Source organism: Drosophila willistoni, assembly GCF_018902025.1.
Source record: "Drosophila willistoni isolate 14030-0811.24 chromosome XR unlocalized genomic scaffold, UCI_dwil_1.1 Seg106, whole genome shotgun sequence".
In the NCBI taxonomy this organism is placed as follows: Eukaryota; Metazoa; Arthropoda; class Insecta; order Diptera; family Drosophilidae; genus Drosophila; species Drosophila willistoni.
The window spans coordinates 879,386-904,120 of NW_025814055.1; the positions used below are offsets into that span (position 1 = coordinate 879,386).

At 37.3% G+C, this 24,735-nt stretch overlaps 1 protein-coding gene across 1 annotated transcript; it reads right to left on the reverse strand.

Moving 5' to 3' along the window:
• Window positions 1-301: 301 nt before the first annotated feature.
• LOC6648848 (iroquois-class homeodomain protein IRX-6) lies at window positions 302-22,779 on the reverse strand. Its single transcript, XM_002070803.4, has 5 exons — window positions 22,164-22,779; window positions 17,448-17,906; window positions 4,881-4,987; window positions 2,531-2,829; window positions 302-2,329 (listed from the first exon to the last, which is right to left on the reverse strand). Exons 1-5 carry the CDS (start codon window positions 22,203-22,205, stop codon window positions 1,374-1,376), a joined length of 1,863 nt encoding a protein of 620 aa, XP_002070839.3. The 5' UTR covers window positions 22,206-22,779; the 3' UTR covers window positions 302-1,373.
• Between the last annotated feature and the right edge of the window lie 1,956 nt (window positions 22,780-24,735).

Genomic DNA, 24,735 nt, shown 5'->3' on the forward strand with positions numbered 1-24,735 from the left:
TAATATATTAGCCTACAGTCTATATATTAATCGAATGATTCATTAATTCTTCTTCATCGGAAAACTAATAGAGCCCACAAACCCAACTTCAAATTTATAATGTTGTACTAGTAAGCTTATGAATTCAATCTTCGGCTGTAATGTATAAAATCATCTAGTAGGTTTTGACGAAACCAAACATAAAAAGTAAAAATTTGGTTAAAGGCAAAACTGTCACTTCCCATAGACTTAAATAATTGCTACATTTATAATTTATATATTTTTCATAAGACCAATTTAATTTCTTTATTATATGGGTTGATCTATATTTATATACAGTTGTACTAATTTACACTATTTGCTTAGGACGCTATAATTATGCAAGCTTAGATACGATTTGTGCATAAAGTACATCAAATACAATATATAGATTACCAAATATATGATATAGGTACTTATATTCATACGAAAAAGAAAAAATTAATAAATTAATTTTACAAACGACAGGAACAAATTGGTAACTTAAGACGATAAAAACAATAACAACTAAATCAAAGTTCTTGTTAATTAATTTTTTAAATTCCTTTTTTTTTTTGGTTTCGGCTACTATTGAGTCCAAGAAGCGATGGAGGAAGGAATAGGATCTGACGTTTGGGTTGATATGTTTTGTATCCTCTCCCACGTCCTTTAATCTATTTAATTGAATGATGTCAATGTTTATTAAAAAAAAAAAAAAAAACCTATATGTGTGTTAGAGTATGCTTGCACATTAAGTTGTGCATAAACTAACGTTAATTAAAAGTTAAAGATACCAGCGACATTTCATTATAACCAAAAGCATGAATCAAGCTGGCTAGATTGCTTACTTCCTAGTCCGACATCCCATACTGGTCCGAATAGTGGGCTATGGCGTTGCCGGTTATCATTGTTGTTTGTAATTTTGTTTCACTAACTCTTTCAAATTTACATTCTATAAGCTCTGATTGTATATGTTGTATGTATTACCAAAAAAAAAAAAAAAAACCTATCTTCGTTAGTTTCAGGATTTTCATTCTCACAAAATTGCACAAAGTCATTGGCAGCGGTTGGGTCTGGTTACGGTCCTCGTGAAAGGAAACCCGCTGCGGTCTACGAATTGGCTTGCTTTTTGGTATAAGCGGCGTTAATTAAAATACCGAATAATCACATATGAATTATTGTCCGAAAGTGTATACCTTTCTTTGCCCAAGCTGCGAAATTTATAGTGGTCACGGCCGAAGTAGAGCCAGTTTGGGGGATTGCTGTTTCAAGTGTTGCTCGCGAAATGCGACCAATGAACGAAACGCCGAGATTGGGGATGCCGTCGATGTATTTGAAACAGCAGACGGCTGGGGCGATGCGCAGGCCGATGAATGTCATGGATTTGCACTAAGAGATGTTACATTTACACCTGGTGAGATTTTTCCTGAATTGGAGGAAGAAGATGAAGCGGTGGAATTGCTGGAAATCGGTCCCATTAGATTTTGGGCGGATGTTTGGGCACTACTTGTCGGGATGTGGACGACATCGCAGCCCATTGACGATGATGAACTAGATGCCGACGGCGACACAACCGGAGGGAGAGCCATTTGCTGTGCAGTGTTGCTCGTTGTAGTTAAGCTTAAAGGTGCAAAATGGGGACCACTTGTCGCGCCCGATACAGCGGCTTTCCACAGCAATGGATTCATGCCAAGACCATTGTGGGCTACTAGGCTAGCGCCAAAAGATCGCTGATGTTCCAAAAATTCCTGCGTTGGCGCTCCTAAATGGGCTGCAGCCGGTCCGTAAAAGCCCCTGTAGAGGTCGGGTCGCACATATGGCGCATAATTGGGGATCCGAGCAGCTAATGGTGACATTATCTTACCAGGTGAAGAATGTTGACTCGGATGAGCGTAAAAACCAGGATGCGATTGTGGCAGCTCGCTGGCAGTGCTGTCTTTGGTCATAGTGACTGGTTCCTTACTATCTTTAGATGCCATATCAGCGAGAGACCATATGCGCGGTTTAGATGTTCCTCCTACCGATGTCTGTTGCGACTGTTGATGCTGTTGCAACAGTTGCTGCTGGTGATGATGATATGCGGCAATGTCTGGTGGAGAGCCAGCCGGTGGCCGAAAGTGATGATGAAGTGCTGCAGGGTGAAACAACGGATGGGTTCCAGGTGGCATACTTCCAGGACGGTCAAATAAGTCGGGGGATCCGTTCGGTGAACCTGGCCGAGATTCCGACCATTCACTGTTATTGCTTTCACCAGGACGCTCAGTTAACATATCACCTAGCCTTCCACTACGGTCCTTGTCTTCATTAGATCCAAGACCTGAGTCTTTTGCATCTGCAATTAGCCAAGCAACATTTTAAATGTTAGTTCGTGCCGGAAAAATATTTATAGTTACACTAAAGCGAAAAAGCCAATTGTATATAGGTAATTTTTACGCCACAACAATCTCTAAAAAATTCAGTCTTGCTTTTCCATATTATTTACATTCTACCTATTTTTAGAATATATGTTGGTGTTTACAACATATTTTCGTACCTAGCAAATCGTTTTCCTCAGTGTTTTTGTCATCGTCATCATCTATATTTGCCTCATCATCATCGACACGATTTCGTGGCTCCCAAGTCATTTTGTTTTCTTTTTTCAGTCTTCTTCTCGCATTGGCAAACCAGGTTGACACCTGAGTGAGCGTCATTTTTGTGATAATGGCCAGCATTATTTTCTCCCCTTTAGTGGGATAAGGATTTTTCTTATGTTCATTTAACCAAGCTTTGAGGGTAGATGTTGTTTCGCGGGTTGCATTTTTTCGTCTAGCGCCATTTAAATCCATTCCATAACTGAAAGAAATGAGAAAGTTTGACTTATTTAGAATTTAAGATGCTTTCACATTGTATAAAACCCCCTGCTCCTCCTCCCTTCTAACGGTCTCTCTGTAAAATATATAAATGCAAATAAAATAAGCTTGTCTAAGAATGTTAAAAACGGCTGAATGAACAGAAGTCAGAAACAGTAAAATTCATTTGCTTTCGCGAAGCAGCTGTTGTGAACTATATTCGCTAAATATACCACCACATTATAACTGCATACATATACGACATATAAAAGTATGTACGACATATTCGAATGCACGTTGATACTTTTTCTTCTGAACAATTGTTTCAATCGTTGTGCCTCAAATGTGTTCATCACAAACGCATTTTTACGGCCTGCAATATCCGGCCATTCTGGCACTTTCTGGTCAGTCTGGCATTTTCGGGGTCTTTTCGCTATGGGAGCTGGAAGGCTGACGGCTAATGAATGCATGTTTTAAGAGAGAAGACATGGACAACAACTGTCTTTTATCTTTTTTTTGTTTTTGTAATATGTTTTTGTATTCATATTATATAAATACATACATATGTACCATATGTAAGTCATCACATATTTATATACATGCGTATGTTGCTATATATGTATGTATGTTCATATGTACAAATGACAAACACACTTATGTACTTGCATCGTTTGGTTTCCAGCTAGCTGTCTGTACCACTCACGATGTCAACTGATGCTCTTGCAGTAGAATTAATTAATGTAAGTTTACATGCTAAGTGTCACTGAGCGTGAAACACCTGCGCTGACAGCCATCAGCCTTTGATCATTTGGCAGTTGAATTAATTTTTTAGTTTTTCAAATTTGTGCATATATACATATACATATACATATACATATACATATACATATACATATACATATACATATACATATACATATACATATACATATACATATACATATACATATACATATACATATACATATACATATACATATACATATACATATACATATACATATACATATACATATAAATACATATACATATACATATACATATACATATACATATACATATACATATACATATACATATACATATACATATACATATACATATACATATACATATACATATACATATACATATACATATACATATACATACATATACATATACATATACATATACATATACATATACATATACATATACATATACATATACATATACATATACATAACATATACATATACATATACATATACATATACATATACATATACATATACATATACATATACATATACATATACATATACATATACATATACATATACATATACATATACATATACATATACATATACATATACATATACATATACATATACATATACATATACATATACATATACATATACATATACATATACATATACATATACATATACATATACATATATACATATATTTCATTTTCACCCTACGGGTGCATGGTAACAACTAATACAACTGGAAACAATAAGGAATAAATGTGCAGGTGACGTGACGGGATGTTGTCAACTGTTTAATGTTTAATCACCAATCGTGTTTGGAAATTTATGTCAGTGGCAATGGGGTTCGGCGGAAGCAGCAGGTAAAGTGCACACGACCAATTACAAGTTAATAAATTTTGTGGTTAAGGAAAAAATTTGAGAAGGCATGAGTGCTAAAATGCATGACTACTTCAATGCACTCTTGCATATGGAACGCTAAAATAATATACATGTGCATTACGCAAACTTGGTTGGCATTTGAATGCAGATTAATGCACTGAACTGACAAGGGCTGACCATCCTGGATTAGCTCGACTGTATGGTAAGTAAACCGTGAGTAAATTGGCTTACAGCTCACGTTTCGACGCTTATGTGCCGAACAACGCCTGTCGGACCACCGTCTAAGTTTTTGGATGGATGGATTGTCAATGCTTTCCAAACCATTGATTCAATATGATTCAAAATCAAGCCCTACTTATTCACATATGTATATACATGCATATACATAGATGCATATGTATTTTAATCTTACCTATTAAACGGGTAGCCAGCGAACGCTGCATCATATGGGTGATACATTGACGGGTAAGGCCATGGTGAAGTGCCCGCAACAAGGTTTTCCTTTAAATCTATCCCGGCCTAAAACAAAAAAAAAAAACATCATAAGTTTTGAACATTCAAATACACATATAACAACATTGCTCAATATTTCATTTGAACTGACCGAACAACAGTCAAGACCTTAAACCCAACATTATTAAAAATCATGTTGAACAAATCACTTATACATTTTTTACGTGTCGAGTTTATTTTTGGGTTTTAGAAGAAACCGATGTGAATTTGTTATCAATAGTCCAATGGTTTCGGTTTGGATTTTAGTTTGAGTGGGGTGTTAGGTTTCAGTAGAATAGATAGATGAATTGATGATCTGAATTTAAATTTTAGTCCACTGCGAGAGCAAGTGATAAGGGAGCATCGAAGCGAATGGCCACTATCAGTAAGCCATGTGGTCAAGACGTGGCTTCAAACTGACGACAATTTTACGTTGTCGTCTGCATCGCCTTCAAGAATGCGTTGGTTCCATGTTCTTGGGTGCAATTGAATTGCTAATAAGCCATTATGTATGTATACAATGTATGTATGTTTGTATGTATACATAAGTGTCTCTACATTACATTTAATTAAAATCGTAAAATAAAGAAGACGCCCGGTCTTGCATACTAAAAAGAACTAATGCCAGATCATAAATAAGTAAGTATGTATGTGTGTATTTACGAATATACATTTATACAAACATACATACATATGTACAATTGCATGCAGTTATAAACTCAAAATGTCAAATAGGTCGTGTTGATTTGCAAAACGTTGATTAAGTAAGCACAGCAATTTATATGTACATACGTATGTATGTAAAACCATTAAGTAATTTTGTCTTGTTTAAAAAATACTTCGGTAGATGTCAGCTTTTCGTTATGTAGTAGTAAGTGATAATTATGGTAGATTGTACACAGAACATTGTCTGTGAATAAAATAGAAGCAGTCGATGCAATAATAGTACAATTTCAGACAATAAGTACTCAATTCTAATTGTAAGTACTATGTATGTACATATGTATGTAACGGTGAGCCGTTGATCAGCTGCTTAATTGTGGCTAAAATCTAAGACGAAATAAGGCCCAGAAACCTTTTGGGGCTTGTTGAGTTCTCTGCGCATTGTCGACCAAAACCCAAGAATCCGCAGGTAAAATTTAATCTACTTAAAGGTCAGTGTTAGTCTTAATGATGCACAACCACACTGCAATGGTAATGCCATGGTTGCTGACACCACAGGACCCTTGTTGTTATAGGTTCCGTGGAATACAAAAGCAATTGTCTGCAGCGGCCATACACATGGTTGTATTGATGCCTGGTAAGACTTTTGCGAAAGCGGAAATATTTTTGCGTCGCCAACAAGGGAATGTTGTTATCAAGAGGATATATCGAAGACTCGCATTCGCAGCATGGGGTAAGTGTGAGTACTGCGATAGACTGATAAACTTGGATCAGTAGAATAAGAGCCAAAGTCGATGTTGACATGTTCAGATCTGATGCAAACGAAGGGAAAAATAAACAGCAAACAAAAAACAACACAAAAAGTATAAACAATCTACAGCAAAAGCAGTTCGCAGAAGACATTTAACAAAACTTTTACAACCTTTCCGTGAGGGTAGACAATATTGAATTACAATACTTGAATGTGTACAAGCATTGGGATTTTTATTTCTCAATGAAGCCAATAGGCCGTAGTCATATGGAACCGGTTTGCCTTTTGCCTCTACAATTATCGTACGGAGCTATCAAACCAACGTCTATGCATACATATGTATACATCCATATGCATATTTGGCGAAGGATCGGGAACGAGTTGGGGATCAAGGTCTGTTTCTGCCAAGTGCAATTGAAACAAAAAATTTGGTTTGAGCCTTCTGCTTGTGCGTGCATGGTGTGTATGCAGAAAATAAGCAATATAAGAAAAGGCAATTGGACATAATAGACCATAAATTGTAGGTACTGCTTGGGCTTACATGCAAGAACTTTTAAAAATTGCACCAGCACAGACACTGACATTGTCATTACTACCGTTGCCACTGTCATGAGCTGTCACCCGACTCATGGCTTGTAGCATGCCGTGCTGTTTTGGGTATGTGTATAATATTAGGAACATTGAACATGTTCTAGACTTCATTTGCGTTTAAATTTGTGCACAGCAGCCAATGCGCACTACATTGATCACTTCAAACCGAACTTGTTTGCAAGTTGAGTATAGTTTTACCAGCAGAGTTAACGCATTTGACTGCAAAAACATTGCATTACTTGAACTTGGGCAGGTAAGTTGAATGTTAAGTTGGCTCATATCAAAATATAGATTATATTGGATCACATTTAAACTTTTAATAATTGTAATATTGGAAAACCGACAACCGAACTGTCTTTAAGCAACACCTCTCTGTTATTTGAGAATGAAAAAAGAAAATCGCTCATCTGAACATTGCCGATATGCAGTTGTCTATTTTTTAAAACAGAATATCAAACAAATTTTCGGTATCGTCATCAGTTAAAATTGATTGATGAAAGTTCCCTTATCACAAACCTGTGCACAAATTTGGTACAACAAGAATACAAAAGGTACTTTTCAGATCCTTGTATTGGAATTCTAATTCTAATCGGTTACAAGTCGATCCGGAAATTCTTAATTCCTTTCAGAACCAAGTATGCAGTAATGATTTTTTTCCAATCCATCCTTTTGAAATATGACTTATTTCTTTCTTACACATAAGCTGTTAGAAGGCTATGCCTTGCATCAATCCATTCGAGCTTTACATACATACATACACACTTATACAAATATGTTCTAACTATAGTAACCGCTTAATTATCTCAGAGTTTTTTTTATAAATTCCCAACTATAAGATCAAAATCGTACTTACAGTTGTTTTACTTGTTGCATGGTATACCGAAGTCGGCGAGTCGAATTACCTACAACATTTTCACTATATTTTATACCCTTGCAGAGGGTAATAATTTCAATAACTCTTTCCGTTTTCAAATTATCCTTACCCCCTTAAAAACATTAAATAATTTAAATTTAATCTTTGTCTTCATTTCAAGGCAAATTCAACAACTGTGTACAATTCACGCCAAACGTCAATAAAGACTTATTGAACGTCGATGTCAGCTCCGGGCTATGACTACACAACTGTGGCCGGCTCCTGTGGTCTGTTGCTTTGATACGATACAATGCGAATAATGCGTGTAATGACGGGTCGAGTTAATTAATTGCTGCTTCGATTTAAAAATAAATGCACGTTTTTATTGTGCATTCCAGCCTGTACTCAATGACTGCGTCCACATTCGTTAAAAATCGAATCAGAAAGAAAACTTAAATTGAAATCTACAACCACGAGAACTTTGACTTCTGAAAAGAATGTGTGAAGTACCTTTCTAGTGCAATGGGGAAATAAGATGAGCCTTTTTTTGTAGACTCGGGCACAGCTAAGTTTATATATTTATGTATGTGTATGTAGGCATAACTCACAAAGCGATGACAATTTGTGCTCTAGATTAAAAAGTTGCGTGAACACAGTATTTCTTCTTGTAGCTGATGGTCTTACTATTGGTTGTTTGTGACTTGTTCGTTTGGGTTGCCATGACGACTAATTTGCCTGTTAAAGGCAGGCATTCACACTTGCACCCTTATACACACGACAATTCTGACGCCGTCTTCATTCTTAACTCTGGCATTGGCTTTATACTTGCCTGCTAGCCTGCCTTCGTTGCTGTTATTCTTTCTCTCTCTATTATAGTTGCTGTTTATTCATGTATTTCTTTCTTTCCTTGCTCCAAAGTCATGGCCTTTTGTGTACATGCGAAAACCATATAAAAGTGCAAAATTTACTGTTAACGAACATTTTCAACTTTGCCAAAAAGCCAAACAACAACGGCAGCAACACAAAAACTTTCCATAACACTTACAGCAACAACAATGAAATTGGCAAGAGCAGTAAATGTATTTAGTACTTTGCCTAGGCTCATGGCACCACGACAGCCTGCCCGAACCCATACCGGCACTTATACTCCACCCCACATCTTTGCGTTGTCCCGTCACCTTGCCATTAGAGCACCAACCCCCAAAATAATACGGCAACACTTCGACATTTTGAAAGTTGACAAATCAGTGCATGTATCCTGGTGGTTTCCACTTATAAATTGAAAGGTTCTGGTGCGTGGTTGGGTGGTGGGTGATGGTAAAAGTGTGAGAAGACGAGAGAGAGAGAGAGGTGGGGGGGGAGGCATTGTAGCTTTTGCCGTGAGGGTTGTTTAGTATCTAAAGTGAACGTAAGCGTAAGTGTGTACATACATACGCACGTATGTGTATACGAAAGTGACACGCACGGCTTTGCGTGAATGAGTGAGTGAATCCTCCTATGTTTAGTTCATCTTTGCTACATTTTGCAGTTAACTTCCCAGCGACAATATGTAGGTACATCCCAAAGGAAATGAATGTACGTGGCGGTTGCCGCTCCGAATGCAACTGAGAGTCATGTTAACCTCAGTATGTTGTTTAATGTAAAATATAATACCTGCATCGTGCGACGCGGAAAATACGCAAGTTAATAGACAAGCATCTGAACTTATCCTGAAGATAAAAGAATTTAAAACACGTTCAGGAGGCATGTATGTATGTACTCACAAATTCAAAACAAATGTGTTCATTTAATATCATCATATCAGAAATTGCGCTTGCGATTCATTTTTATGTTTGTGTGTGTACCTTTGTGCTCTGAAAAAACCTTTTACCGTAAATTTCATACTCGGTCCTCACTCAACTGGCTAATTGAATAATATTAAGGATGTAGCATATGGGTCGACTTCAATGCAAACGTCGACCCTTAGGATAAATAGATAAACGGATAGACTGCTGGCAGGCGGGTCGCAGGCGGACAGCCTGTCACTCGCGTGTTGACAAATTTATTAATAAGATATAAGGCAGCAGCCGTCAACGCCCTCAACAAAAACACCGGGCGTTGGTCTAGCCCGGCCTATTTGTTAGCGGGCGGTGCTGTTCAAATGTTCCATGCCATTCGAAATGACACCAGTGCCGCATTACGCGGTTGCACCACCATCTACTTTCAACCATCCACCATTTGCAGTCACATCCATCCATCGTTTACCATGTGCATGTGCCGAAGATCAAGAAATATATTCCAGAGTTGCGTCAATGTGACAGGCGCCTGACAAGTTGCGTCAAAGTAATGAATCTGCCGCACCGAGCAGACGTTTTAACAACTCTAGTTGAATGATATTTACCGATAGATGCAAAGAAAAATTGCTCAAGTTTACGCGACACTAGCGCCGTCGGCACGCCAAAGTGACTAATTACGGCCGCCAGATGATTTATGCAGCTGTGCGGCATTTAGAAGACGATCCGAACTCCTACCTTTCAAATGAAGACATTAGGTACATGTTTCAAAAATTTTTCGTGTGTTTGCTATATACTTATTTGTCGTATGTTGGATATATGTATGTATGTAAATGCATTTTAAATGGAACTTTTTAAACTTCTGCTGAGCTACCTCAACATATTGGAGGAAATGGCGCGCGTCAGGGCCGGCGGCAGCCTATGGTAGTATGGGTAGTACTACCCACTCGGAAAATTGCCGAGTGGGTAATTACCCACTCGGAAATTCTCTGTAAATCACGTATTTTGTGGTATCGAAATTTTCGATCGTATCGAAATTCTGAACAAAGATCCACAGCACTCTGAGCATTGTGTCGTCGATTCACATAAAAAGATAGAAATTGTTGGGGAAATTATGAACAGTACTAGTGATTCCAAATCTACGAAGATTTGGCAAAATTGTAATGAAATGGCTAAGAATTTTGAAATAATTTAATTATTTGTTGTCACTACCCACTCGGGCTAAGCGCGTGCCGCCGGCCCTGGCGCGCGTCATGGAAAATCCTTTTCTTTTTTGTTTTTGGCATAGGATGATAGTTAGATTACGATCGAAAAGTTTATTTTTGTTGTTAGGTAAAAAATGCCAATTAACATGAGGCATAGGCCAAAATAACCAATAGCAGCGACAACGAGGCAAAACAATTTCCACAAGCATTCTTCTTTTAATTCTATCTTTAATAAAAGTTTCTCTATGAAATGAACAGAACAATCGATTCAGTAGTTTCGAATCAAATAAGTTGTGCTCGGCACAAAACTCATTTTGTAAAATTGTTTTTGCTTCGGGATTTATTACACGCATATATATATATTTTAAAAATAATTAAATGAGCATATATGTATGTATGTACATGGTCTGTTCTTTGTCAAATGGAGCAGAGCTGCTAAATATCCGTGGAATATTTGTATGATATTTGTCTTCTTTCGATGAGAGACTGGTGCTTTTAGGTATTTCTGATAATATCGGCTCAAAGTCACAAAAACTTCAAGTTGCAAATACAAAAATTTAATAATAATGAAGTAAGTAAGTCGTCTCGCCGACTTGGGTATACCATACACCAGGTGAAACAAATACTTAAAATTTCAAAAACCAAATGTATGTCTATTAAATTGTTTTAACATGCCTCATAACCATATGCTATCTCGCTCACTCTACAAACACACGAGCACTCTAGCGCCGCCACTAGCCAACGGCCAATTCTGCCCTTATGGATCGCGTAGCAAAATACGTTCATACGTATATTTTGCATGTTTCTAGTCCGATTTTCTACCATTTGATAGTTTGGTAGAAATAGATAAGATTTATTAGTCTGCCAAATTTGATCGCGATGGTCAAAAAATTGCAAGAGCCAATCGGTTTTTTCTAAATTATGGAGGCGGAAGTGGGTGTGGCAACATATGAAAATATATGTATTTTGCGCGCATACTAAGCCAATATACATACTAAATTTGGTGACATTAGCTTTGTTAGTTTTCGAGAAAATCAGTTTTGTTTAATTTGCGGGGGTGGAAATGGGCGTGGCAAAATTTTTAAATAGTCAATATCTGCGCGTCTATTAAGCTTGCTCACATACCAAATTTAATGTCGGTAGCTTTCAAAGTTTTTAAGAAAATCTGTTTTATATAAATTCCGGGGGCGGAAGGGGGCGTGGCAAAAAGTTGGAACAATTATTTTCTGTGCGCTAACTAAACGAGTATATAAAACAAATTTGATGTCTCTATCTGTTATACTTGTTAAGAAAAACAGTTTTATGTAAATTCTCGGGGCGTAAGGGGGCGTGGCCAAAATTCCAATTAACTCTATATATTTACATACCACACGAGTCTACATACCAAATTTGGTGTCTCTAGCTCTTATAGTCTCCGAGATCTGCGTGTTCATACAGACGGACGGACGGACGGACAGACGGACATGGCTAGATCGACTTGGTTGTTGATCCTGATCAAGAATATATATACTTTGTGGGGTCGGAGATGCTTCCTTCTGCCTGTTACATACATTTTGGCGACTTTAATATACCATTTCACCCTATGGGTGTATGGTATAAAAAATGCTCGCTCATTTCAATGTTCAAGTGAGTTTTTAGCGTGGCATGTCGATAGTAGCAGAAGTTTGGGTACTTCTGTTACCTCAGGTGATAACTTAAATTGACCATAATTACCATGGCGTATCCAAAATAGCGCGTTATATTTCAACATGGTTGCACTTTCATGATACTTGAATTTCCTCTTTTTCATGTGGATGATTATAAATATGAAGTTTGAATTTAAATTTACTATTACAACCCAGAAAATCGGAAAAAATTATGGATAAATTAAAATTGTAGTCATCTTTATGCCTTTGCATAAAAGGTACAATTAATTTTGGTAATTTTGGCCGGCAGTGTACAGCGCATAGAAGGAAGCATCTCCGACCATATAAGGTACATATATACATACGTATGTACATATACATATAATCATAATCAGTACGTCAAAACGGTTTAGCCATGTCCTTCCGGGGTGTTACATTTTGGTTTCAACCGGATAGGACTGCGATATCATTTACCTTCTTTAGAAATGGGTCGCTAACAGTGAATTTTCTAAATACCTTTGATATTTTCTAAGCTATCGACACAAAAATTAAAATTTGTTAGTTGAATATTAATAGCTGTGCAAAACGTTATCAATATCGTGCGATTATATCGTGTAGCTCCCATTGGAACAATCGGCCGCGAAATAATGTGTCAGAAAAACTTATTTGCCATTAATGCGACTATCAGCAAACTAGGCAATTACCTTAAGCAACAAAATAATTCTGGCAAGTTTGTTAAAAATCAAAAAACTATATTATATACCTGTCATATATACATTCGATAGACAAGCCACATATACAGTTGCGAACTTAAAAATAGCACCACTTGCTGAGGTTATGTGTTCAAAGGATTCTTGGCTTTAATTTAAGGCTCAAGGAACATGTGAATACGTTTTTGAATGTTTCAATATTTACTACTAATGAAAACAAAAAAAAAATTTTAATAATATCCAACGTATTCAAAGTTTTTCAGGGATTTTCTTCAAATACTCAAAAAATACCCGAAACTAAAAATAGCACCACTTGTTAATATTTAGTTAAAATGAAAAAAAAAAGAAAAAAACAAAATTCATTAATATGTTATGATTAGCTATTAAAAATATTAATAAATTAAAAACTCAACACTTCGTTCCGTTGCCCTTAGTGTCAAAATCCGCTACACAACGTCTTAGCAATGAGTTAACCAGGTCTTGACAGCGTTTGACCGGTATTTTCTTCCAGGACTCCTCCCAAAACGTGTTATTTTTGTTGGTTTTGCAACAGTAACTGCTTTTATAATGTCAGACCACAGATTTTTAATAGGGTTTAGGCTTGGTGACCGTGCCGAACACTCTATTACATTTAGAGAAATCTCTGAGAACCACTGCCTGGCTTTCTTACTGGTGTGCTTTGGGTCGTTGTCCTGTTGAAAGACCCGTATAAGTGGCATATTATCCTCAGCCTATGGTAGCATCACCGTCTCCAAGGTAATTACATAAACATGCTGATCCACAGACGACTTTACGCACTATATTAGACCGACACCTTAATAATAACCAGAGGGACGGGGCTAACTTTGACCGCGTCAAAGTTTGTATACCCTTGCAAGTTTTTTGTGTAAAAGGTCTAATGTTTGCGAAAGAACGGCTTAGGAAATAACGAACATATTGATCAAAGTCACTGTTCACCACCGATTGTTCCTATGGGAGCTATATGATATAGTTACCCGATCTTAATTAAATTTGGCAAAGTCATTAATAGTTATGCTAAACTGAGATATATAAATTTTTATGACAATTGCTTCAAAAGTAACGAAGTTATTGACAAAAGTCACTGTTTTCGACCGATCGTTCCTATGGGAGCTATATGATATAGTCACCTGATCTTGATCAAATTTGGCACAGACGTTTACAGGCGTAATAAACTCTCTAATATTAAATTTCACGACAATAGCTCTGAAAATTACGAAGTTATTGAGAAAAGTCACTGTTCGTGACTTTGGCGTTTGTATGGGAGCTATATGATATAGTGGTCTGATCCGGCTGAATCCGAGATATACAACGCCTGCAGTATATACAAGCTCTGTAGCTCTAACGGTCTAGGAGGAGTTTGCGTTGATCCAGACGGACGGACAGACGGACAGACGGACGGACGGACGGACGGACGGACATGGCTATATGAACTCGTCTCGTCGTGCTGATCAAGAATATATATACTTTATATGGTCGGAGATGCTTCCTTCTATGCGTTGCACACTTCTGACCAAAATTAATATACACTTTTTGCAAGGGTATAAAAACAGGCCCATATCATGACACTGGATTCGCCATGTTTAACAGTCTTCAGGGTGCATTTGGAGTTATATGGACGCCAGACGTATACTCTAGAGCCATTTCCATCATACATGACAACTTTACTTTCATCAGTCCATAGCACGTGTCTCTACTTTTGGACAGGCCAATTCTAATAATTTTTGCCAAACTTAAGGCGATTGGCAATATGTCCCGCATTCAAAAATGGAAGCTTTCTGGGGGTTCAGGCTTATAAATTGCTTTTCCGAAAGTACTTGCGAACTATTTCGTCGCTAGTCGAGATGGTCAATTCCTTTTCCAGATCGCATACAGCCTTAAAAGGATCCCTATTGTTCTCTCGGATTAAGCAACCGACTTCTTGCTCCTTCAGTTTTGGCTTTCGTATGCGAGTTTCAGACTTATTATCTCTCAAAAACCTGGTTTTGGATGAGCTTTCGCTTTTCCACAGAGCAGTGTTTTCCCCGACCTATTATATCTAAAAGTTTTGGATTTTTTTTAGTGCTAGTGCTTTTAAAATTGACTTCGATCCACGGACTGTTATTCATGTATTTTTTACAATGTAATTCTGCGAAATACGACAGTATTTTGGCAAATACTGCAAGTGGTGCTATTTTTAGTTTCGGGTATTTTTTGAGTATTTGAAGAAAATCCCTGAAAAACTTTGAATACGTTGGAAATTACTAAAATTTTTTTTTGTTTTCATTAGTAGTAAATATTGAAACATTCAAAAACGTATTCACATGTTCCTTGAGCCTTAAATTAAAGCCAAGAATCCTTTGAACAGATAACCTCAGCAAGTGGTGCTATTTTTAAGTTCGCAGCTGTATGTATATATGTAATAAACGCCACACAACTCTACACTCAGAATGAAAGCCGTTTTGCGGAAGTTTGACTTTTTAGATAAAAAGTTTTTTTTCTCAACTCAACTAGCTTTAACAGCATCATGGAAGGACGGACAAACATGTCTATATAACTTGCTGATCAAGAATATATATAGTTTCTATGCATTGCACACTTCTGACAAAAATTAATATACCCTCTTTGCAAGGGCGTAAGAATGTTCATAATTCCGTAATGGTAAATAAGAAACCACTTATTCCAAATAATGCAAAAAATGTACAAAAAAAACTTTCTTTCTTTTCTTTAATTTCTAAATTCAAAAACCTAACCCCAACCATGTTGAAAAGCAAACCAGAATAAACAAAGACCGATTGCACTGATTAGGTTAGTCAATTGGTTTTCTCTGAGACTCCTTGAATTTTAATTTATTTCTTAATAATATTTTCTCTAAGCCCGTTGGTTACCTAGCCATATTACAAATCGGTTAACTGATAGATGTCAACAGAAAACGAAAAGAAACGAACCAAAGTGTTCTACTCAGATCCAAATCTCGTGTTTTTCGTTTTGCGTTGTGTTCGTAGTTAACACGTCTGAGAAAAATGTCACCTGAAAAATGTCATTTGAGAGCTCTTATAAAATCACTACAAGTAATTTTTCCAATCAATTTAGAAGCAAATAATTTGAATAGGGGTTCATGAAAAGAATGAGTCTGTTTCCGGAAACGGTTAATTTAAACGAGCTAAATGATAGAATTTTGTAGACTATGCTAAATTAAAAACAACATCGGCAGTACTTTCATTCATTACTTTTCTGCCCTGCTTTTTTGCATATATAGATAATTTTACTGACTCTACTAAACTCGTAGTTTAATCTTAATAATCGTCAGCTGGTTTCATATTTCGTTTGCTGCTCTTTGTTATAATGTATTGCGGTTCTATATTTTTGTCTTTATGTATAAGCAAATAATCGTTGATTGTAATCATACTGATGCGTTTTGGGGCCGCGTCATGAGGATCGTCTTTATGATGATCAAATCAATTATGTGGATTGACACTTTGAAAAAAAAATTATGTACAGACTTTATAATAAGAAATAAACGCTAAAAAAATTATGTTTGCTCAATAAATTATTTGTGTTTCTTTCTTTTATTCTTCCCATAGGTTAAATGGCAGGCATTGCCGAAATTAACTATTTCTTAATAATAGTAGTTTCTCGGAAACAAAATGCTACATCGGGACCGGAACCTGAAGTTCAGAACAGAGCCCACACTGAACCCTTCGCACGGCATGTGGTCCTAACATTGTAACCAAATAGAATTGTATGCAAACAAAAACAAATTACACGATGCTATTAGAAATAATTCGACGAACAATGGACCAGGAGTAAAGCGCTGAACATGCGGCAAAAGACATGGAGAAGATGGACCATTGTTGGCCTATCTCCGACCATTGCCGTTTCCTTTCCCATCTTCAATTCGAAGCTCAGTGCCAGTCCAAAGGCGAGCTAAACAAATATTACTCTTGATGTGGTCCCTTGCTAATATGACTTGAAATATTACAAAGACCATTCCAGCAGACGAAAGGTCAGGTATGGACATATCTCATACGAATTTGTGTAGCTTACTGCCTGGACTTCAAGGCTTGACAAATCTGTTTGGGAACGCTTCTATAAAAACAGCAAAGATTTAACAGTGTGACACATGTTCAGGAGCAATGTAGCCGTAGGTTTGTAAGCGATCGAATGTCGCCATCTCGACCTCGATGTTGATGCCAACGATGGTGGTCTTTCGCTCCAACGCTGGATACATTTATGAATTTATTGCCCCATTGTCTCCTTATTGACTTACAAGCAACACGCCTGATGAAAATGCCACAGTAAAAGGTAAAATTAACGTACCGTATTCGAGTAGAACGGAGGCTGTTCGGCGCCGATTCCAGAAAGATATGCAGACATTCCCTCGGGGTAAACTCCGAGTGGTACACCTCCAGCTGCCGCAAGTCGTTGGTAGCTAAGCATATCATATTGGCATGAACAAATCGACTGCCCACTAACCGGATCCGTATAAATGGTGCGGCCTGTTTCACAGCACCGGCTAGGGTTTGAAGAAGCGGACGCATGCGAGGCGCTGGGCGCTTGGGCTTGAGGACCTGTAGTTGGTCCACCTGGCGATATAGAGCGCTCACCTTGTGGCACGGTAGATGTAACCATCCCACTGTGCCCAGGCCCAGTTAAGGGCACAGTCAGCGGTTGGTTTGGAGTACAGGGCAACGTAGGCAGCGTTGACGGTGGAGTTTGTGGGGCGTTGGTGGGAGGCGTGTTTGGCGACGAAGCGGCGAGGTGAGTTGAAACGGCATTCTGCGAATATGTAAAAAAAATTCTTCAGATTCATATCGCAGAACATATTTTGAGTTTGGTTTTGTTTTCACATATAATCTAATAAAACCCTTATAAACACAATTTGTCGACTTTTTTGATGGTTTAAGATATATGTACAAATCCTTTTTATACCATACACCCATAGGGTGAAATGGTATATTAAAGTCGCCAAAATGTATGTAACAGGCAGAAGGAAGCATCTCCGACCCCACAAAGTATATATATTCTTGATCAGGATCAACAACCGAGTCGATCTAGCCATGTCCGTCTGTCCGTCCGTCTGTCCGTCTGTCCGTCTGTCCGTCCGTCCGTCTGTCCGTATGAACACCTAGATCTCGGAGACTGTAAGAGCTAGAGCCACCAAATTTGGTATGTAGACTCGTGTAGTATGTAGAGTGATCAAGTTTATTTCAAATTTTTGCCACGCCCCTTTCCGCCCCCGCAATTTAAAAAAAGCGTTTATCTCCAAAACTATTCCAGCTAGAGACACCATATTTGGTATGTATATTCGCCTAGTAAATGCACACATTTTGTATGTGTAAAAATTTTGCCACGCCCTTTTCCGCCCCCGTAATTTGAAAAACTTGATTATCTCCCGTATTTTTTTACCTTATGCAATCAAATTTGGCACACTTAAATTTAATACTAATATCTAGCAAAATACCAAATTTGATCAAAATCGGACAAAAAATAGTCGAGTTATGCATATAAACGTTTTTCCATAAGGCCGAAGTTGGCCGTCAGCTGGTGGGGGCGCTAGGGTGCTCGTATGATTGAGTGAGCGAGATACTAAGATATGCTTGTAAAAAGCATGTGAAAATGCTTTTTTTTAATAAATTTTAAATATTTGCTTTACTGGTGTATGGTATACCTAAGTCGGCGAGACGACTTACTTACTTCATTAAAGTTAATAAGTATTATGGAGCACTTACCAGTTTAAAACTATTTGCCTACTGTACCGTATTCCCCTACCTGACAGATCTAAAATTTAATTAAAAACATATCAAATTGATAAGCCCCATACCCATTACACGAATATACATTTCAACATCCGAATTTCCTGGCCAGCCTGTTAAACCAACCAATACAACGATAATCTTAAGAAATAAAACTCTCAACGGACTTCCAGGTGATCTTCAAAGTCAGACCGCCATTACCAACAAATCATGTTTTCGATTGACAACGTTGATTTAAATTACACAGCCGATTGCTGCAAGCAACGACAGCGGCAACAACAGCAATAACCGACAAACAACTAAAAGCAACAACTGCATCGACAACCGTCAACGACGGCAACCTCCTGAGATCAATTTGATTGTATAGTAAGTATGTTCAATGGCTGGTTGCTTTGAGATGGGGCTACAAATATCGAATACTTTTTTAGTGTTCCCTACTGTCTACATACATACATACTCATAAGTATGTATAAGCCTATCAGGCACCTTTGTCGACACTTTTATTCAGCCAACTGCATCGCCAGTAACAACTGAACACAACGGCAAACAACAACAACCACAAACTACATTAACAAAAAAGGTATGCATACATACGTTGTTGGTGCATATAGGTATAGGTATATATGTGGATAGACTCTTGCGTGAGAGACAAACAAGTTTCAGGTTTGTTTATCGTCGTCTCTTTGGTTGTTTTCGACAACTTCTAGGTTTCGGATTCCTTGCAGTATACATACGAGCACTACTTTTCCCATTTAACGTTTTACAAATAATCCAAGGCGTAAAATACGTTTTTTGTCGTAGACCATATGCTTTACCATACCCCAAGGCATCGAAATCCACTCTTTCGGCTCGTGCGAATTTTTAGTAAACAAAACTATCATTGGTAACACACCCAAGGTTAAGAAAAACATTTCAATCCGGACATGCCGCATTAATAAAACATAGAGGCTATTGCACCGTGATCATTTCATCGATTTACATTCTTCTAAGTCACAATTCAAGTGGCCCCTTTGCGATTAAAATTTAATTCTCGGCGTTTGTCTCGCACACAGGTAACCGATTGTGTTTGCCTGGTACTGCAAACGCTGTTATCAGCTAGTGCTTTGAACTAACCGCCGGTCTGATGATTATCGACCACGGATGGGTATGTGGTGAAGCTTATCTGTCCATTCTTAGGCATCATTACTTTATTAGCTAAACTAAATGAAGTTCGGAGTCAAATCAAAAGTAAATAGCAAAGTTTGTTGGACACCTCATATGGGGCCAAAGTAAAGAACCACTTAAAAGCCGAGAATTGCCTTGCAGAAGTATATTAGCGTTCGGAAGGAATTTTTATCTTAACGCGAGATTGTGACTTTACTTCAAACTTTATATTTGGTTTCTTTTTCCTCTGCGATTGGATTTGATTTTGTTTCGGCAATGAACGACATATGTACATATGTATGTATGTTTATAAACACATTTTTTGTTTATTATACTTTTATGAGGGTTTTTGTGTAGGTTCTTAGTTTCAAGTATGAGTTAATTTAATTACATTTGACAGAAATGGCTTGCAATATTTCCATCCGATCAAATTACCAAAAGTGGAAAAGAATGCACACATGAATATACATACGTATTTCGTTTTACGGTGTTATATATGTATGTATAAAGTTCTTTGCATTGTACTATATATCGAATATAGAAATGTTAGGCAAAGTTTAAAAACATATAAATATATCGGTGCACATATGCATATATGTATGTATGTACATATATGTACACACATGTACATACTTTCTTTGTTGTCTAGTGATGTTAGCATTTTTTACCAATCTTATGAAATACACATTTTTAATGACCTTGCATTCCAACATTTTTTTCCTTAATCACCAAATAATATACAAACGAACGCCCCACGTCTGAAATCCTGACATTTTGAGATTTAAGGTACATTGATTTGGCAGACATTAACTGACTAACGAATGTTTGTAATTCTATTTTCAATATACAAATACAATGAAACACATGCAAAAATGTACAACCTTTTTTATCGCATTATACAGATCTAAAAATCACCTTATAGAAAAATATTTTTGTCCGATTTGTTCACTATTTCAAATATTTCAACTTTATTAAACAAATGCATTTTCACATGCTTCTTACAAGCATATCTTAGTATATCGCTCACTCAATCATACGAGCACCCTAGAGCCCCCAGCCAACGGCCAACTCCGGCCTTATGGAAAAACGTTTATATGCATAACTCGACTGTTTTTTGTCCGATTTTGATGGTATTTTGCTAGATATTAGTATTAAATTTAAGTGTGCCGAATATGATTGCATAAGGTAAAAAAATACGGGAGATAATCAAGTTTTTCAAATTACGGGGGCGAAAAAGGGCGTGGCAAAATTTTTATACATACAAAATGTGTGCATTTACTAAGCGAATATACATACATACCAAATATGGTGTCTCTAGCTGGAATAGTTTTTGAGATAAACGCTTATTTTAAATTGCGGGGGCGGAAAGGGGCGTGGCAAAAATTTGAAATAAACTTGATCACTCTACATACTACACGAGTCTACATACCAAATTTGGTGGCTCTAGCTCTTACAGTCTCCGAGATCTAGGTGTTCATACGGACAGACGGACGGACGGACAGACGGACAGACGGACGGACAGACGGACATGGCTAGATCGACTCGGTTGTTGATCCTGATCAAGAATATATATACTTTGTGGGGTCGGAGATGCTTCCTTCTGACTGTTACATACATTTTGGCGACTTTAATATACCATTTCACCCTATGGGTGTATGGTATAAAAATTATATTTAGAAACCAATTTGTTAAATGACTGTATTCAAAAATATATATATGTACATATGTCCATAGAAACATATATTACTACCACGGCTGCTGCGAAGCAATATCCGTCCCGCCTTGGTTTTTTTATTATTGAATGTTTATTCCCTTACTATTATTATTTGTTAATCTTTGTAAATAAATTGAATTAAGGACAAAATAAAACAAGAATAAAGAAATGAACACTGGTGCCAGGAAACATTGACACTTAACTGTTTGAACATACATAAATAATGTCTCAAATAACAACTACAACGGATCGCAACATATTCACCTTAAGTTACTCAAATATTTTTTTCTTGTTAAATATTGTTAAAAAAGGAAAATTTGCATGTTTAGATATTTTACATCGATTACGTAAAAACTAACACTTTAAATTAAAAATTCATAGGTAAGTGTGTATGAAATGCTTATGTATACTTTTTATACGCACCATTACTAAACAGACACCGATTTCATTACTGTGCACTGTCATTTAATTTAAATTTTTGTTTTTAACACAAACTTCAAATTTATCCTAAATGTGTTTGTTTGCTCGGATGATTATATGGTGTATGTACATATGTATTTATTGTATGTTGCGGATTAAAAGTCACTTGAATATTGACGATCGTTTATAAGAGAATAACTTGCAAACTACGCAAAACGAAAACTTTGTAGTCTGTATAATTTTTCACATAAATTAATTATTGTAATATTGTTATTAAAATTAGCATAAAGCTTATTTAAAAAAAAAAAAAAAATCACTTTTAATTTGCACAATTTTAAAGAATATTCATTTCCCGGCGGTTTATTTGTGTTTACTGTTTCCGTTGGAGCGTAAAAGTACCGCCGAAGCGCCTGGCTTTCGTACTACGGACTTATCGTTTAGTTTCACGTCTACCAAAAGCGAATCCGCGACGGCTATCGCAATCGGTGCGACTGAAGGCGAAGTCGTACTCAAATACGAGTCAAGGCAAACAAAAGAAAAACGAAGCGACGAAACAGACGAATACAGAACGGCAGACACGGGCACGAACAATCTGCGTAACAGTCAAAAGTAGACTAACATGAGTTTCTTGAGCAACTACAAAGTGTACGACAAATGGGAATTACACGACAACCGACAATCGAAAACAGCGAAAACAGAAACAACCACAAGCGGCGCAACTTCATCCACATCTGTAGAAAGCAGCACACACAGATACGTGGCTCGAAACACACAGATACGCGCAGTATTGTTGTGTGAGTGACTGCGCGGTTGGCAAAACTTGTTTCTCCCCTCATTTTTAGCATATATGTATATTTGCACAAATACATATTTACGTTTGTTTTTATATATGTATTTATATGTGGATAAATATGTAAGCATGCATACGTATATATGTATGTATGTGTGTGTGCCTTTATCTGAGTGCCAGCAGAAAAAGTAACAAACGATGACGACAACGACGACACAACGGCGACTACGACGAGGCACCACACCGAGCGCAACAAAGGCAATAATGATTATCATTTTCAGAGGGCTGGCGCTGGATTTGGATGTGTGTGGTAAGACATGGACCCGAGTCGCGCGTGTGAGCGAGACAGCGTCGCCGGAGAACCGGTCTCGTCATGGGGGCACGAAATAGCACGAGCACAAAAAGTATCTGAACTGCTGCTGCTGTGAACATAAATAAAGTATCTGGCAGCAGCGGTAGGCGAGAGTGAGATAGCAAACAAAGCTAGCCACGAATCGCATTCGTTCAGTTTACGGGGCTAGCAAAAACGGCATTCGACCCGCCAGTTGCTGACTGCTAGCGGCCCTCGCCTGTATACTGAGTGCGAGCGAGCTAGCAAAGGAGGGAGAACATGAAAAAATTAACTTAACAACTAGAAAAATGGCTGTTATTGCGTGTTGTTGTAAATGCCAATGTATGTATTTGTAGTCACTGTTGTTGTTGCTTCTGCCGCTGCTGCACTGCTTCTACTTTCTACTGCTGCTGCCGTGGGTGTTAGTACTTGTATTTGTTGCCATAAACAACACAGCGACACGAACGTTCAACGTACGAGACCAAAGTGCTTGCGTTGTATGCTCGTTGATTTTGCCGTTGAAAATAAGAAAAACTTGATGAACAAGAACGAAATTCGTAAAAAAAAAAGGGTGGGCCGATGTTTGAGCTGTGCAAGTCTTTATCATTTGCCCCCCTCCCGATCCCCAGCGCCCTTCTGATTTCCCCGCACTACCCGTAACACCACGCAACGTCACGATGTTGGTGCTTCTGCTGCTGCCGCTACCGCTTGCTGTAGCTGACCGCTCTGGCTGTTGCTAGATTGGTATTGGTGGCATCTTCTGCGCTGTTACCGCGTTAGAACTACCGCAGCTGCTGCTACTACAACATGCGCTCTTACATTTTATTATATAGGTATTTGTTTTCCTTTCTTTTTCCCCCTTTTCCGTGGGTTTCTTTAACTTTTTCTAATTAATTGAACTCACTTTTTGGGAGTGACGGTGGCTTCTGCGCGACGTCGGATTGCAAGTAAATAAAAACTCTGTCACGCTGTTTCCACTTGGCAATATGTCCATATAGAGATATACATACATATGTACAAATGTATGTACATCCATATGTATGTACATAAGAATGTACATTGTCTTAAAAATTATCTTTGGACTATTAAATACACTTTGTCTTACATGAAAGAAGCAATAAGAAAAGTAATGAAATCAAATACAAAATAAAAATTGCATCGAATCAGAACGACAATTATTAAACAAACCCAATGTGTCTTTATTATTTTTATTTTTTTCTTTTTAGAAAAAAAAAACACTTAACAAAAGTAGGGAATTCATACTAGAAATTGAAACATCTTGTTTTGTATATAGTTACGATGCTCGGAAATCAGCGAATTGATTGAGAGATGATTTTTAAAAAGTGAAACAACAATCAGAGAAGCTAACCACATTAAAATAACTGAATTGATATTTGTACATACATATGTATGTACATACATCCATATATATTTAGTACATCGCCTCAAATTTC

What these genes read in the sequence shown, in the direction of transcription:
- LOC6648848 (XM_002070803.4), bottom strand. Translation starts at nt 22,205, where the DNA reads ATGACAGTGCACAGTAATGAAATCGGTGTCTGTTTAGTAATG. An exon ending in GCTGGCTACCCGTTTAATAG is followed by an intron (nt 2,830 to 4,880) that starts GTAAGATTAAAA and finishes CATTTCTTTCAG; the next exon opens with TTATGGAATGGATTTAAATG. An exon ending in TGAGGAAAACGATTTGCTAG is followed by an intron (nt 2,330 to 2,530) that starts GTACGAAAATAT and finishes GGCTAATTGCAG; the next exon opens with ATGCAAAAGACTCAGGTCTT.